The sequence below is a fragment of the Capra hircus genome, chromosome 9, assembly GCF_001704415.2.
Source record: "Capra hircus breed San Clemente chromosome 9, ASM170441v1, whole genome shotgun sequence".
NCBI classification, from domain to species: domain Eukaryota; kingdom Metazoa; phylum Chordata; class Mammalia; order Artiodactyla; family Bovidae; genus Capra; species Capra hircus.
In genome coordinates this window covers 28,605,710-28,620,293 of record NC_030816.1, presented here as the reverse complement: position 1 = coordinate 28,620,293, position 14,584 = coordinate 28,605,710, and the positions used below count along the sequence as shown (strand labels likewise).

General features: G+C 42.8%; 1 protein-coding gene across 2 annotated transcripts in view; it reads left to right on the top strand.

The window, feature by feature from the left end:
• Window positions 1-14,584, top strand: part of ARMC2 (armadillo repeat containing 2) — a 160,081-nt gene that overhangs the window by 26,758 nt on the left and 118,739 nt on the right. The window contains exons 3-5 of one of the 2 annotated variants that reach the window (XM_013966445.2): window positions 2,385-2,550; window positions 11,807-12,067; window positions 12,553-12,625. In XM_013966445.2, coding sequence (XP_013821899.2) covers window positions 2,543-2,550; window positions 11,807-12,067; window positions 12,553-12,625 — 342 coding nt within the window. In that variant the 5' untranslated portion in view covers window positions 2,385-2,542. Of the gene's footprint in view, window positions 1-2,384; window positions 2,551-6,122; window positions 6,267-11,806; window positions 12,068-12,552; window positions 12,626-14,584 lie in introns of those variants that run through there. The other variant, XM_018053095.1, reaches the window with a different exon arrangement.

The following is a 14,584-nucleotide window of genomic DNA, read 5'->3' as shown; positions in this document are numbered from 1 at the left end:
ACAGAAGTACATTGTTTTGAAAATCAAACAAATTGAATTTGAGAGCCCCAAGAAGGGACAAAGTAAGCCTCCTGGGTGAGCTCCTCTAAGCCATGGGTCTCCAGCCTGGCTGGGGGCTCCTCCTCAGGGCAGCTAACTGCCATCATCACTCAAGAGAGCTGAAATACTTCTCTCTCCTAAACCCTCAAGTCCCGGGGCTGCAGCCTTCTCTGGGGCTGCCAGGCTCTGTGGGGAGACACCTGGACACAGGTGTTAGCAGCTCAAAGTATCTCACAGGTCTAGCTCTTCTTTCCCTTTAGCCCCACCTTGTCAGCACTTCCTCCAGCCTCCTCAGGCCTCTCGCTTTCCCCATGGATGTGACCAGCCAGACCACACCTTGGACCTCACTGTCTGGCTCTCACAACTGTTGTTTAGTCGCTAAGTTGTGCCCACCACTTTTGCAACCCCATGGACTATAGGCCACCAGGCTCCTCTGTCCATGGGATTTCCTAGGCAAGAATACTGGAGCAAGTTGACATTCCCTTCTCCAGGGGATCTTCTGGACCCAGGGATCAAACCCACATCTCCTGCATTGGCAGGTGAATTCTTTACCACTGAGCCACCTCTAAAATCTAACCCTCAGCCGCCTCTCTGACCACAGCCTCCTGCCATGGACTGCTAGGGCTTGGCTGTATCTCAAGAGTCATTTAGTTCACCCTGCACATCCCACAGATGAGAAAAGCACAGCTATTCAGTGAGGTGCTCACAGGCCAGGGCTCAGGAGTGTCGGGTGGTATCTGAGGCAAGGCCTCCTGACTCCCATCTGGGGCTCCTGCACTACCCTAGCACACTGCTCATGCCCTCCCTCAAACCGCCACATCTGCTTGGTGCCCTCATGTGACCTCTGTCCCCCACCCTCCCCACCCCTCCCAGACCAGCACAGCCTCCTCTCCCTCTACCCTCCCGTGGCCTGGGGGCCCGTAGCCCGTCCCTTCAGACTCCAACCTCTAGGCCACCCCCAGTTCTGGTTGTCCCCATACACACTATTTCTGCTCCTCTTCCTGGGCCATGGCATATTGTACAGAAAGCCACAGAAATGTCCCGACTACATCCACCGTTTTGACCACCTGTGTGACCTGGGCAGGTAAAGAAACTAAACTGCAGTTTCTTTGCATGTAAAATGAGGATAATTTTAGAACTTTGGGGTTGAAAGATTTGCTCATTTAAAGTCATGAGAGCACTTAGCACACAGCCGGTTATAACCCCCAAATAAACCCTAGTTATTATAATAAGGTAGAAGCAGAGGCTGCAGTACAGAACCCAGAGGATCTGGGATGTACTTTGGTGGTCAATGGGCAGGCTGAGCTTCCCAGGTAGCTCAGTGGTAAAGAATTCGCCTGCCAATGCAGGAGATGCCAGAAAATCCCCTGGAGGAAGAAATGGCAATCCATTCCAGTATCCTTGGCTGGAAAATTTCACGGACAGAGGAACAGTGGGCTATAATAGATCCGGTCTCAAAGAGTCGGACATGACTGAATATGCATGCAAGTATGCATGGGCAGACATTGAGAGCTTGTGGTCAGAGGACTGCAAGGACTGCAATCTGTGAGAGTCACTTGGGTTGCTGCCTGTGGGGTGGACTTGGAGCAGGAGGAGAATGCAGTGGGGTCAGAGTGACCAGGTGGAGAAGGCATGGTAAGTTCCAAGAAGGCAAGGACTGGGGGACATCAAGGACAGCATCCCAGGTCCATGAGTCTCATCCCTGGGTCATGCATCATTAGCATCCTCTCTTTTCCTCCTGCTCTGAAGCCAAGGATTCTAGTGACATCTCTGCCTCCTGTTAATCCTGGCTGAGGCCCGAGGACAGAGGAGCTCTGACCTGCACCAGGGCTGAGGTCCTCCCTGCGGGCTGCTGTATGTTACAGTTTTCTCGACAGCTGCAAACACACTTAACCCTTTCCCCTGTGCTCTCCTCCCCTGGCAACTGGACCAACAGTGGGTTGAATGCAGAGCAGAGGTGCTTTTTGCAACTCTCTGGGTGGTTCTAATGTGGCAGCCACGATTGGGCAGCAGTCAGACCAGGGACCACAGTTTCACTTCAGGACTTGGCACCAAACAGCACCCTGCCTGGGCGTGACTCTTTTGGTTCTCTCATTCCAGTCTGGATGAGCAGTTCTCAGAATTTCTTGCCTATCTGAAGACATTCTTCATTAGTTCACCCAGACATTGTGGCGGATGCTGTCAGCATCTACCCAATGGCAGTTGATCCTTCTCTTGCTGAACAGACTCCAGTTGGTTCAGGTTGTGGCATCAGAGAAGAGGGGCTCCATCCTCAACCCCCAGGGGATGAAATTTGATTGATCTAAATCAATCACGGTCATAGTAATCCTCTTCATCTCTTCCAGAGACTGCCGTGTGGGTATGACACAGTTCTGGCCCATGAAATAACAAGAAGAATACAGCGGAGGCGCTTCTGGGAAATTTTCCCTTCTCAGTGTAAAGAGCATGTGAAAAGGGCTTGGCCTTTCCTCTCTCTTCCCTGCTCCGAGAGGCTTGTGTGAGGATGCACAGGTCAGTGCTGCTACCTGGTGGGGAGACGTGTCTGATATGCCTTAATGCCACCCCTCAGCTGCAGGGCCAACCCTGAAACAACCCGCTTTGAGATTTATAGAGAAATAAAATGCTAAATGTCCTTGGTATTTATTTATACTACTTTTCATGGTGGGGGGTGGGGTGGGTAGAGGGGGGAGGTGGTTATCCTGTTATTCACAGCTGAAAGCTTCCAAAAGATATAGACATCTCATTCAGCAATGCCTCACAGGTGAGTCTGACAAAGAATAGGAGGTTTCTGATGGTCTCTCCTATAGAGGTACTTCAGCAGTTGTTTAAGATGAAGCAATCTGCAGTTAAGACTCCCAGCTTAATCCCCGAAAACTAGAACCCCCTTCTGCCCAATGAAATACTAGGTAGTCAGAGACTCTTTGTGATCACTTAGTAATTAAGTGGACCCTCTTTGTTACCATCCCCAGCAATGCCTGACTTGACTGCTGCTGCAGAATGTGGCGCAGGTGGTTGTGGTGTTGTGGTAATCAAAGGCAAGTAAGACTGAAGGTGCCCAGGTAAAAGCTGAGCTCCATTTGGCTTTTTATGTAATTTTTTTCCAGTGAATACATTTTAGGACCTTTCCTCTGTCTTGTGTCTATCTAGTTCCATGAAATTACTTAATTTCCATTGCACTGTAGATTTTTACCAAGTTGCATTCTGATGTAGTTGTGCCTTTAAATTTATATGTAAAGTCTTCATGGGCTATCAATTTGATGAACGCCTCACAGGAATTATGTGATAAAAATAATTAAAGCACTGAGATTCCATATTGACAAAAGCAGAACGTATCTCAGACTGAATATTTGAATTCTAAATGGGTGATTTTTATTCCATGCCAGAAGCAATTTTTTTCTCTCTGAGTCATCTTTGTTATTGTCGTAAAAATCACTGAAATCGTGAGCATGAAAGAAGTATTTAATTTGTATATTTTCAAGAGTATGTCTAATGATATACTCTTAAAGATAAGCTATAGATATTAAATATTAAGTATATGTAATATAAACTATAGTATAAATTATAAAACCCACTGGTCATCTGTGGTTAAAAATAGCTATCATTCTGTTATACTTTTGCATCATTAGGGTACGTAAAATTTTTATTACCTGTTCTGCCACCTATATAATTCTCACCTTAACTCCAAACTCAGAAATCCAACATTTTCAGGTGAACATAAAGATTCTTGTTCCTGGTTGCCCCATACAGGAAATACGTTGAGATAAGAGAGGGGAGAAAATAAGAAGCATATCTTAACAGTGTCAACAGCCTAAGAGGTACTTCTCACTGCGGTAAACAAGAAGCCTCTGCCTGAAAAATAACATTTATTCATGTATAGTGGTGGATGGCATCAAAAACACCAGATCTCAGATCTTACTAGTGGTGTGACTGTGGGTTATTTACCCTCTTTGAACCTGAGCTGTGTCTACTCTCAAATTGGAATGATAATCTCCAAACCAACTACCTCTCAGGCCTATTATAAACTCTAAATGAAGTAATAAAAAGGACATGCTCAAAATGAAAGCAGTTTAGAAACTATAAAGTGCTTTATAAATGTCAGAGACTAAATGTTTTCCTCTTTAATCTAAGGTATAAGAACTGTCAACAATTTTGTTTCTAAAGTAATTCCACTTACAAGCTTAACTATGTCAAATCTGTTAAATAGCCATCAGGTAACCATGGAGGAAGAGTCAGGTCAGTATACCAGGCTATTGCTACGATATCCACAATATTTTCCCATGTCATGTCCCTCAGTGAGGTAAGCTGGGCAGCTTCCTTGCTTTTAAATAATTGCTGCCTATAATTCTGCCCTTGTCATTCTTTTCAATCATTCTGACTTGCCCAGCAGACATTTTCTGACTGAGCCAGCCAGCTTCACGTTCCAGCAGTGTGCTTGCAAGGTCTAATTTAGCCCAAGATCCTAGGTGCAAAGACCATAGTTAGTAATTGGATGTACAACATGGTTTTAAACTGAAGTTTCAACTGCGATGGTAATTGTATAATCATTAGTTCAAACTGAAAGTGAGGTAAAGCTCCATAGGTCAAGTTATAAAGAAACATCAGACTCCCTGGCCCTAAGGGTCCAGGCTGAGGCTAAAAGTAAGGAGTCAGAGAGTGGAAGAAGGAAGAATGTATGAGACAATTTCTTTGAAGAGGAGGGTAGGGGTGCCACCTCCCTCATCTCAAACTCAGTGAGAGGTCTTCCCAGTGACTGCAGTTAGATGGTCCAGGGAAAATTTAGCTCCAACCTGGGACAGCAAGGAGGGGGTGACATGAGCCTTCATTCTGAGTCTCAGGGACAAGAGATGTATGGGGACATCTTGAGACCCATCTAAAGGGGCTGGAGCAAACCCTGGATTTCTAGGGGATGGGAAGGAACTGAAAGCAACCAGTAATTCATGCTAAGTAGTTGGGAAAGAGTTCAGCTCCGAAGAAGGCAAATACTTTGTGTTAGGCCCTAAAATTATCCAATCAACTAATAAGTATTTATTGTTTTATTGTATGTGAAATCCTGTTGGGTACTTTGAAGACCACTTAGCTTCCTTTAGTTCAGGTTAATATCATTTCCCCCACCTAACACTATGCCTTACACATAGTATGTGCCCCCAAATATTTTCAATTTAATTATTCTTTACAAGATACTTAGCACCAAAGGATGTGGCATCTTCCCAGTGTTGACAACAACACTTTAGCTGAAAAATCCCCATATTTAAAAAACGTGGTGCAATCCTGAATGGAGAGTGATTATGGTCTCACTTGTATTTAACACTGTAAAGTGTTGCTGAATGGTCTAACAGCAGAAAACAAAGTTTAGGCCAGAAACATAAATGGGGTTCTTTTCACCAGTTAACAGTAAGAACAAAAACTGCCGACGGGAGGCCTAGACTTAAATCTAACGCTGTCACTCACTAGACCTCGGGCCTATATTTCCTGTCCTGTGAATAGGGATGCGGGGTGGCTTCATCAGAGTGTCAGGGACGCTCAAAAAGATAATACACAGTGAAACACTTTGTAAACTCTGAAGTGCTTCACCCGTGCAAGGTCTTAATAATAGCAGCAGTTTAACATTCGTTGACTGCCACACGCACAGCACTTGAAATCTATTTTCTCAGTCTTCACAACCATCACAAGACCTAGCTAGGTACTATTATTCCCTCCGTTTTACAGATGAGGAGAGACTGGGAGCGTTAAGCATCTAGTTCAAGATTACATTGAACCTCAACTTGAACCACTAAATCCTGAATCTTACTCCTCAACACTAAGCTACCCTTTCTGTGTACTGTTATTTAACAGAGGCGCTGAGATCTCACACGGGCTCAACGACCGTGGTTCCGTAAATTGCTAATTTAAAAGCAGATGCCTTCCCACCCCGGCTCTTCCACCGGGTCCCCCTCGCCCTTTCTGGCCGCACCTGACACGCTCTCTCGGTGCCTCCGGCCCTCGCCCACGCTCCTCCCACTCCTCGGCCTGCTGTGTCCACGCCTCAGCGTTTCTGCGCATGCGCCGGGCGGTCTGCGCAGGCCCAGTGGCCGAGCGGCGCCGGGGACCTGTCAGTCCGTCCTCACCCAGCCCCACCCTGCTGAGCCCCGCCTGCTCTCCTTCGCGGCTGAGGCTGCTGCCTGCGGAAAAACTGGAGGATGAGCTGAATCTCCGCAGTTGTTAAACTTGTCTCCAGCGCTAACCACAAGGTACTTTGGATCTGGCCGGAAGCCCCCTTCCCTGCGCCCACTCCCAGCTCAGTCTCTGTCCACTCCGCCTGTCCAGCAGCTACCTGGCTCTGCAGGGAGGCGGCCGGGCCGCCCGAGGAAGTAGTTTGTGTACCGTTACCATGGAGACGCAGGCCGGCCGGCCGGGAGGAGCGGGCTGGCAGGCAGACAGGCGGGCAGGGTGAAGATGCTGCGGCGCTCTGCTCTGGCCTGGACCGGTGGAGGAGGGGGCATTGCCAGGAGTCGGGGAGCCGCTGGCCGCGCGGGAGGTGAGGCTTCCCCTGCAGGTTCACCGGGGACCCCTTCTTCTGTCGTCGCCTTTCTGTCCCTGGATCGGGGAGAGAGGTGATGAGAGTGAACTGTGCTTGCTCTTGGGGTCGGGTCGCGGATGTCTTTATTTCTACACGCTGAGGTTTAGCCAAGCGCGTGGTGCTTAGTTGAAACTCAGTAGTATTTGTTGAATGAGAGAGTGATAGACAAAGGGACTTGTCTATCAAGGCAGACAGTGACCTAGCCAAAGTCACATAAATTGTACCTGGGCTCCTCTAGGCAACAGATAGGATCTTAAATAAATAAGCGTATGTGTAACAATATACGTTAAAATATATCGTATTACACATAACGTCTTTTATCATCCATTCCTACTAGTATCACAGCAGACCTTCTGTCTCATCCTGATTTAGAATTATTTTACGTGGTAGAAAAGCAAGTACCACACCTTACATATATCTTTTTTGTAGATTTATAAAATTCTGATTGTTTGACACAACTTATAGTCAATAAAATACTTAAGATTCTTTTTTCCCAAAGCAGAATACCGTGGTTTAAACTTTAAAACTTATATATTAAAAAAAAAACACTGAACAAATGGCATTTCCTTTCTTTTGCAGTTTCTTTTTTGAAATGTGACTTTTCATTCATGAGAAAATTAATTGTTGTATCCTTTTATCACATAGCATTGGGACAGTAGTTAACATTTTTTAAGGGCCAGTCACCATGCTAATTGTTAATTACATCATTTAATTTTCAAAACAGTCCTATGAGGCAATTACTCTTTACAGCATGCTTTTTATAGAGGAGGAAACTGAGGCTTAGAGATGTTAGAAACCTTGCCCAAGGTTACACAGCTGCAAATTGTTAAGAGTATTGGTGATGGACAGGGAGGCCTGGTGATGCTGCGATTCTTGGGGTCTGAAAGAGTCAGACACGACTGAGAGACTGAACTGAACTGATTTGAACTTTACTCCAGCATCTAAGCATTTAACCACTGCTTGTTTGGATGCTCATATTATCACAAAAGTCATTCAAAATCATGGTAAAGGTCTTGAGTATTTGATTTGCAGGAAAAAAAGAATATGGAGATGACAAGTCTTTCTCCTATTGCAAACATCCTGATAGTGCAGTGTTGCGTTTAGCAAGAAGGCTCTGTTTCAGATGACTGTTAACAGCAGAGGTAAAGACAGATGTTTGTAATTAGGTATAAACTTATAAATGATGACTTACAACCTTTCCCCTAACCAATAAGAAATATTTTGTTTGAAAAGGTCTCCAGTTTCAAATTTCCTTCTGCTGGTGGTGTTCATCCCCTCGAGTTTCTGTGCACATCATAAACTCAAGACAGTGATGCAGGACAGAACTCAGCTGCTACTTTCCCTTTGTAGTTCACATCTCCTTCTATTTTCTTTTAAAAGGTCACCTTGCCCTCCCAAGGTTTGCATACCCAGTGTCATCTCTGTCCCCTGCTTGCCCTCTCAGATGCCAGATCCTGCTCATGGTTCTTGTGTTCTTGGTGCCACTTACTTGTTCTCATCTCTCTTCTTACCTCTGTTTCACCTTTACTCCTATACTTCAGGCTTTTAATACCCCCATCCACTAATCATGACATTTATCAAGTCTTACTCCATGCTGGGCAACTCAAAGTGAAAGCAAGAAAGCAAAAAGGGGTTAAGTTTGAGCTCCTATGGCATATAGCATCAAGAATCAGATGACACTTGAAATAAAGCCCCATATGTTTTCTTTTTTTGTTTGTTTCTAAAAGTTTATTTTACACCACTTTTAGCTTCAAATACATTCACAGTCCCCCTGTCCCTCCCCATTTTTGGATAAAAGCAATTTCAAGTACAATAGTCAGCCTCCAGTTCTTTTTATTTCATGTATTTTACCAATCAAAGCTTCTTTTTTTTTCACATTATTTTTATTATTTATTTATTTATTTTTTTAGGTCTTTTTTAAAAAATGTTTTATTTTTACTTTATTTTACTTTGCAATACTGTATTGGTTTTGCCATACATTGACATGAATCCACCACGGGTGTACATGCGATCCCAAACACGAACCCCCCTCCCACCTCTCTCCCTACAACATCCCTCTGGGTCATCCCCATGCACCATATGTTTTCTTAATCCACTATAACAAATGCCTCCAGTTCAGAAGCCATGCAGCCTTCATCTGGATGTTTTCTAGCTAGGGTCTGTATTTGGAGTCCAGTGATTACACAAATACCAACTTTAAGCTGCGCTTCTCATGAAGAACAGCCTCCGAGCCTGGTAGGGCAACACCAGGTGCGCAGGCAGCTCTAACCCGGTGAGGGGGGAGGTGTGCTGACAGGCCACAGGGGACCTCGTGGAGTATGCGGGAGGGACCGCTGACTGAGGCTGGGAAGGTGGGAGAGGCTTGTCCAGGAAAGCTTTCTTGAGGACCTCTAGGAGATAGGTGGGTTATATAAAAACTGCCTGATTTTGTCCCTTCTAGTTTTTTTCCGTCCTGCCCATCCCTGCCATCATTTCATGCCACAGCATCTTTTAATTTGCTTATCAGCTTTTATTTATGGTCTCTCCCTGCTGCAACTCCAGTCTTCATTTCCAGGGCGGCTTCTTATCCATCCAGCACACACCTGGTGTATCCTTGATACTCTGCCTTGGCTCACTCGTTGGCTTGGCTGGAAACTCCTTCTCTACTCCAGCCTCAGTGTCAGCCACTGTCATTTGCTCAAATTCAGACCATTTTCCAGAACCCAGCTCAAACATCGTCTCCTCCAGGAAGTCTACCTGACACCTCCCAATCAGAAATCTCTTGCTCTTTCCTAATCACATGGTAGTTTATCTTTATTTATGTTTGCCCCCATCAGTTTCTATCTTGTATTAAAAGCATGTGGGCATAAGCAGGGTTGATACTCAGCTGGTTCACACTGAGAAGTCTATTCTGCTTGTGAAGACACGCACACGTTTCTGTGTTGGTGTGTAAATAGCTGCAGCCGTGAGGCCTCTGAGTGCCCCACCTTCTACCACCCCATCTAGTGGGTAATAGTTTGAATATCTTCAGCTCTGGGAACATGTGTGCATGCGTGTAATTGCTTAAGACTTTATCCATCTCACAGAATTACATGAGATGATGTACATGAGAGTACTTAGCGCACTGCTTGGTATTAAAGTACATGCTGAACGAGAATTAGTGGTCCTTGCCTGAGAGTGAAGACAGTGTTTATTCCTGTCTGTATTCCCAGAGATCCAAAGAGAGGAAACAGCTGAATGGATTTGTTCCAGTAGTCAGGAGGATTTTTGGAAAGTTAAAATTTCTGTAATACTACTGTGTTATGGCTCAGGCATGCTTTACTGTAATAGACGAACTGATCGTTTTTTAAATTGGCAAAAACCATCTCTAATAAGAATTTGTAATTTAATAATTATAAAGAAAATACCCCCTCAAACCTACTTCTAACTCAGTTCACTTGCATTATTGAACACTTCCATGTTTGATTTGGTTAATACTATATTAATATTGATATGATAATAGATTAACTGTACAGATACTACATTATTGAAAGGGTTTCTCAAAGTGTAACTGCTGAAGTGAGAGTTGCAGAGGAGAGGAAAAGGGAGAAAGTCGGGTTAGAGTTGATGGTAAAAATTTACAGACAAAAAGGTTTTTAAACCCATTATGTCCATCTTTTCCACTGGTATTATATATATATATATTTTTTCAATTAACATTGAATATTTTTTAGTAAAGAGTCTATCATATCATGTTAGAAATAAATGTACCAGGCCTGCTAGTTTTTGTTAGTTGTTCTAATGTACATAATTCTGGAGACCTTGCTTATATTCAAATGCCTATATTGAAAATTTCCAGAATAGTATTGCTTATCTAGTAATTTTTTTAGATTGTTTTTACTTCACCCTCTGGCCTTTCCCTGTGAAAAGAATGGCATATTGTTTGTAATTATCATTATATTCTTTTCTTCAAAAACTCTTAGAGTGGATAGAACTAAACAAACGTTCTCGTTGCCTGTTGTTAAGTAACACCTTAATGTACAGAATCATAATATAGTAAATCCTCTTTGGTTGTCTAAGGAATCGCCTGTTGATTCTACTTACAGAAGTGGATTGTTTTCAGTTTCCTTGGGTATATTTCACAAAACTTTCTTTTTTTGCAAAAGTTATTCTAAAATTGAGCAACCGAAATATATGAATAATTTTACAGACTTCAGTCTCCCTAGAGATACAACATTTTCAGAAGATTGGTTTTTCTTTTATTTTAAATGAATGAATACTTAATACCATGTACTAATGAGAATTAAGTTTTTAAAATCTCAACTGTTTTAAACTGTAAAGCTGTCAAAGTTGTGTTGCCAAGTTGGCCAGGCCTCTGTGGGGCACACAAGCATTTAAGAATGTGTGACCTCAAGGGATGGGATGTGGGGGGTGGGAGGGAGGCACAAGGAGGAGGAGACATATGTGTACATATAGCTGCCACACTGTTGTATGGCAGAAACTAATACAACATTGTAAAGCAATTATACCCCAATTTTTAAAAAATTTAAAAAGAGGGATGTGTATCCTCATGGCCCTTGTGCGTGACTGTACCTCTTTAAGTGAGGGCGGTGTCTTGGGAAAAGATCATTTGATTTTTTGTTATTTATTCATGCAGGACATTAAATTGAAGGCAGTTTGAATCAACTCATTCAGATATATCATAGGCGAATATAAGGCTGAACCTTTCTACAGTTTTAAAAGCTAGTATAGTTTGGAAAGAGACCCCATCTGACTACCTTTAATCTTATACTAGCATTTTGTGTGGAGGGCAGTGGGAAAGAAAGGGAAACATCAGTTAAGCAGAACCGCACACTTCAGTTAATAGAACCCCCCTCCCACCTTGCCTGTGGATCTCCCATCTCCAAAACGATTGGAGACCTTGAGATGGTTTTCCCTTCCTAGGGTGTCTTCTTTCACAACTTACCTTCTTTCTCTCCAGGTTTAACTTTCACACTGTGTCTCCTCCCTGCTTGTCATTCCCTCAATTGCCTGTGTTCCCTAAGGCATCACCGTGCACATCAGCCTATGTTTTTTTTTGTTTTTTGGAAAGCTCTTTTCCCATCCTGATCTTCAAAGTGTAACTGCCTGGTTGATTTTTAATTAAAAGTTGTGATTTTTTTTTCAAGTTTAATGTACAGGAATTGTGTAAGCGTGTATCCTTTCTAAATGACTGGATGAAAATAGTTGGTATTTTGTGCCCTGTGTATGCAGGGTGTGGTGTCTTCCTGAAGAACATTGTACTTTAAAAGGAAAGATGCTGTCTCCAAATGATAAAAAGTTAGAAAAGCTGGATCCATTTTACCGACCTTCACTGTCCAAGCAGAAGACCAGTGCAGAAATCATAAGTGAAGCACGAAATGCCTTACGAACTGTTAGGACCCAAAGACCATTTACACCACGGGAAGACCAGAGAAAACTATTTGGGCCTGCATCTTCAAGAACACCGGAAAACAGACCTGCATCCTCCTTCAGGTATTTAGCTCCTCCCTTGTCTATACACTCAAATGTGTATATGTCACCAGACGACATTCTCCCTTAATTCTAGGTTTGGATAGTTGCTTTCCTAAGTTTGACTTCTGCTAATTATATCACTTATATCTGTCCAAGATTTCTAAAGATAATTCCAGACCTAGGGTCCAAGAAGCTGGCTGTGGTTGGAAATGGTTAATAACGGTTGTTATACCAACTTTATAAAGTCATGTGAACAAAGCTTTAAAAAAAATCACTATATACATTCCATTTTTGAATTATTCACTATTTTTAATCCTCCTAAAAGCAAGAGAAGAGTTGTTAATAAAACGTTTAAAGTACTATGATTTTTAAAACATTCTGTCTTCCTCAAGGCTTATGTGTTGAATGCTTTTACTTGTTGTGGGGTTAGAGTTAACTAGTATATACTAGAAATAAAAGAAATGATTATTCACAAACTTATGTTTCTGTTCCATCTCCTGTGCTAGCGTCCATGCATCCAGTTTTGAGTTCTCTGATTCCAGGCCCATCTCTGGCACACGTCTCAGTCCACTGGAGTTTGTGAGTACTTTATATTACCATGGGTGTCGTGAAATAGAATTGGCCACAGTACTCGGAATCAGCATGTATATTCTAAGAGAATGATCACATAGACCTAAATGTATTAATAATTTAATATGAAATAAAATTCTTTTATGTCTTTCCAAATATAATCATTAGTACCTAATGAAATGCTTATATTATCCACCGATAGTTTGATAGGGCTTCCCAGGTGGCTCAGTGGATAAAGAATCTGCCTGCAATTCAGGAGATGCAGGTTTGATCGCTGGTTCGGGAAGATTCCTGGAGGAGGGCATGGCAACCCACTGCAGTATTCTTCCCTGGAGAATCCCATGGACAGAGGAGCCAGCAGGCTACCGTCCTTAGGGTCGCAAAGAGTCAGACACGACTGAAGCAGCTGAGCATGCGTGCACTTATAGTTTGATAACAAAGAGGAATTTTGTTTGATAACAAAGAGGATAAGTGGCAAAGAGAATGTTTCACAATATTTTTAAAGTTATGCATGTGTATTATATTTTCAGTAGTTATGTACACAAATTATAGACACATGTACATAGAGTCAAAAAATAAAACACCCTCCAGCAGTCTCCTGCCCCCTTATTTTTCATTCTCCACTCCCCAGTGGCTTTCATTTTAAACTCTATTGGTGCTTTTTTTTTTTTTTTGGTATTTACATCTAGATTTTTAAATAACGCAGTGTCTTGCTGCTCTCTGACTTGTAAGCTTGAGGAATTATCTAATGACTTCCCAGTAGGAAAGAGGAAGATTTAACTCTTGCTGCCTCCAGTGCCTCCTCACAGCACATTCACCATTTCTGTCTCTGCTGCCGCTCACTATATAGATACAGCAAATATTGGTTAGAACCCTTTTTTCTGACTGTGATTGTATAAATTCTGTTTATAGCTAAGCTTTGAACTAATGATTGGTGATGATTGCTTCTCCTTATCTGTACCGCTTTTTGTTTTCCCTGGTGTTAATAGTTGCCTTGCTTTAATAGTGTTACATTATTATTGTTTCAGTTCTAAATTCTTCAGGCCTAAATTCCCTTCATATATTCAGGCACATGAGATATTTTTTGATTCATCTCCTTGGAGAACTTTCTACAATCCCTTCCTGGAACACTTGTCCAGGCATCTTGCACACAGCTCACTCATGTTTCCAGTACTGGCTTTCCTATTTCCTGTATCCCAAGTCCTCTTCTGTCCTGATTTATTTTACTGGAGTACTCCCTGCAACAGCTTCTTGAGAGAGGACATATGGGAGATAAATTATTTGAGGCCTTGGTTGCTGCTTTTTCTCTTTGTAAGTTTGTAGGATTTTTCTTTTTGTTCCCAGTGTTCTGAAATGTCCTTGTTACTGAGCATTTCCGATGTAAAATCTAGTGGCCTTCAGCTCTGGGAAATGTTCTTGAGTTATTTTAATGTGTTTTTCCCCTCTTTTCTGTTCTGTTTGCCCTTTCTGGAATTTATTATTCAGGTATAGGATCCCCTGGACTTGCACTTCAGTTTTCCTATTTTTCTCTTTTCTTTTTCCCATCATTTTTTGAATGAGACTCTATCTTCTAATCCTTTTGTTGGGTCCTTTTCATTTCTAGGATGGTGTTTTTAATTTTCAAAAGCTTTTCCCCCTCTAAATTATCTCTTTCTTAGTAGTGGTATTCTGCTCTTATTTCATGGTTGAAGCATCTTATTGTTGTTCAGTCGCTCAGTCATGTCTGATTGTTTGCTACCCCCCCCCCCCCCCCCCCCGTGGACTGCAGCATGGCAGGCTTCCCTGTCCTTCACTGTTTCTGGGAGTTTGCTCAAACTCATGTCCATTGAATTGGTGATGCCATCCAACCATCTTATCCTCCTCCCCTTCTCCTCCTGCCTTCAGTCTTTCCCAGTATCAGGGTCTTTTCCATTGAGTTAACTCTTTGCATCAGGTGGTCAAAGTACTGGAGCTTCAGCATCAGTCCTT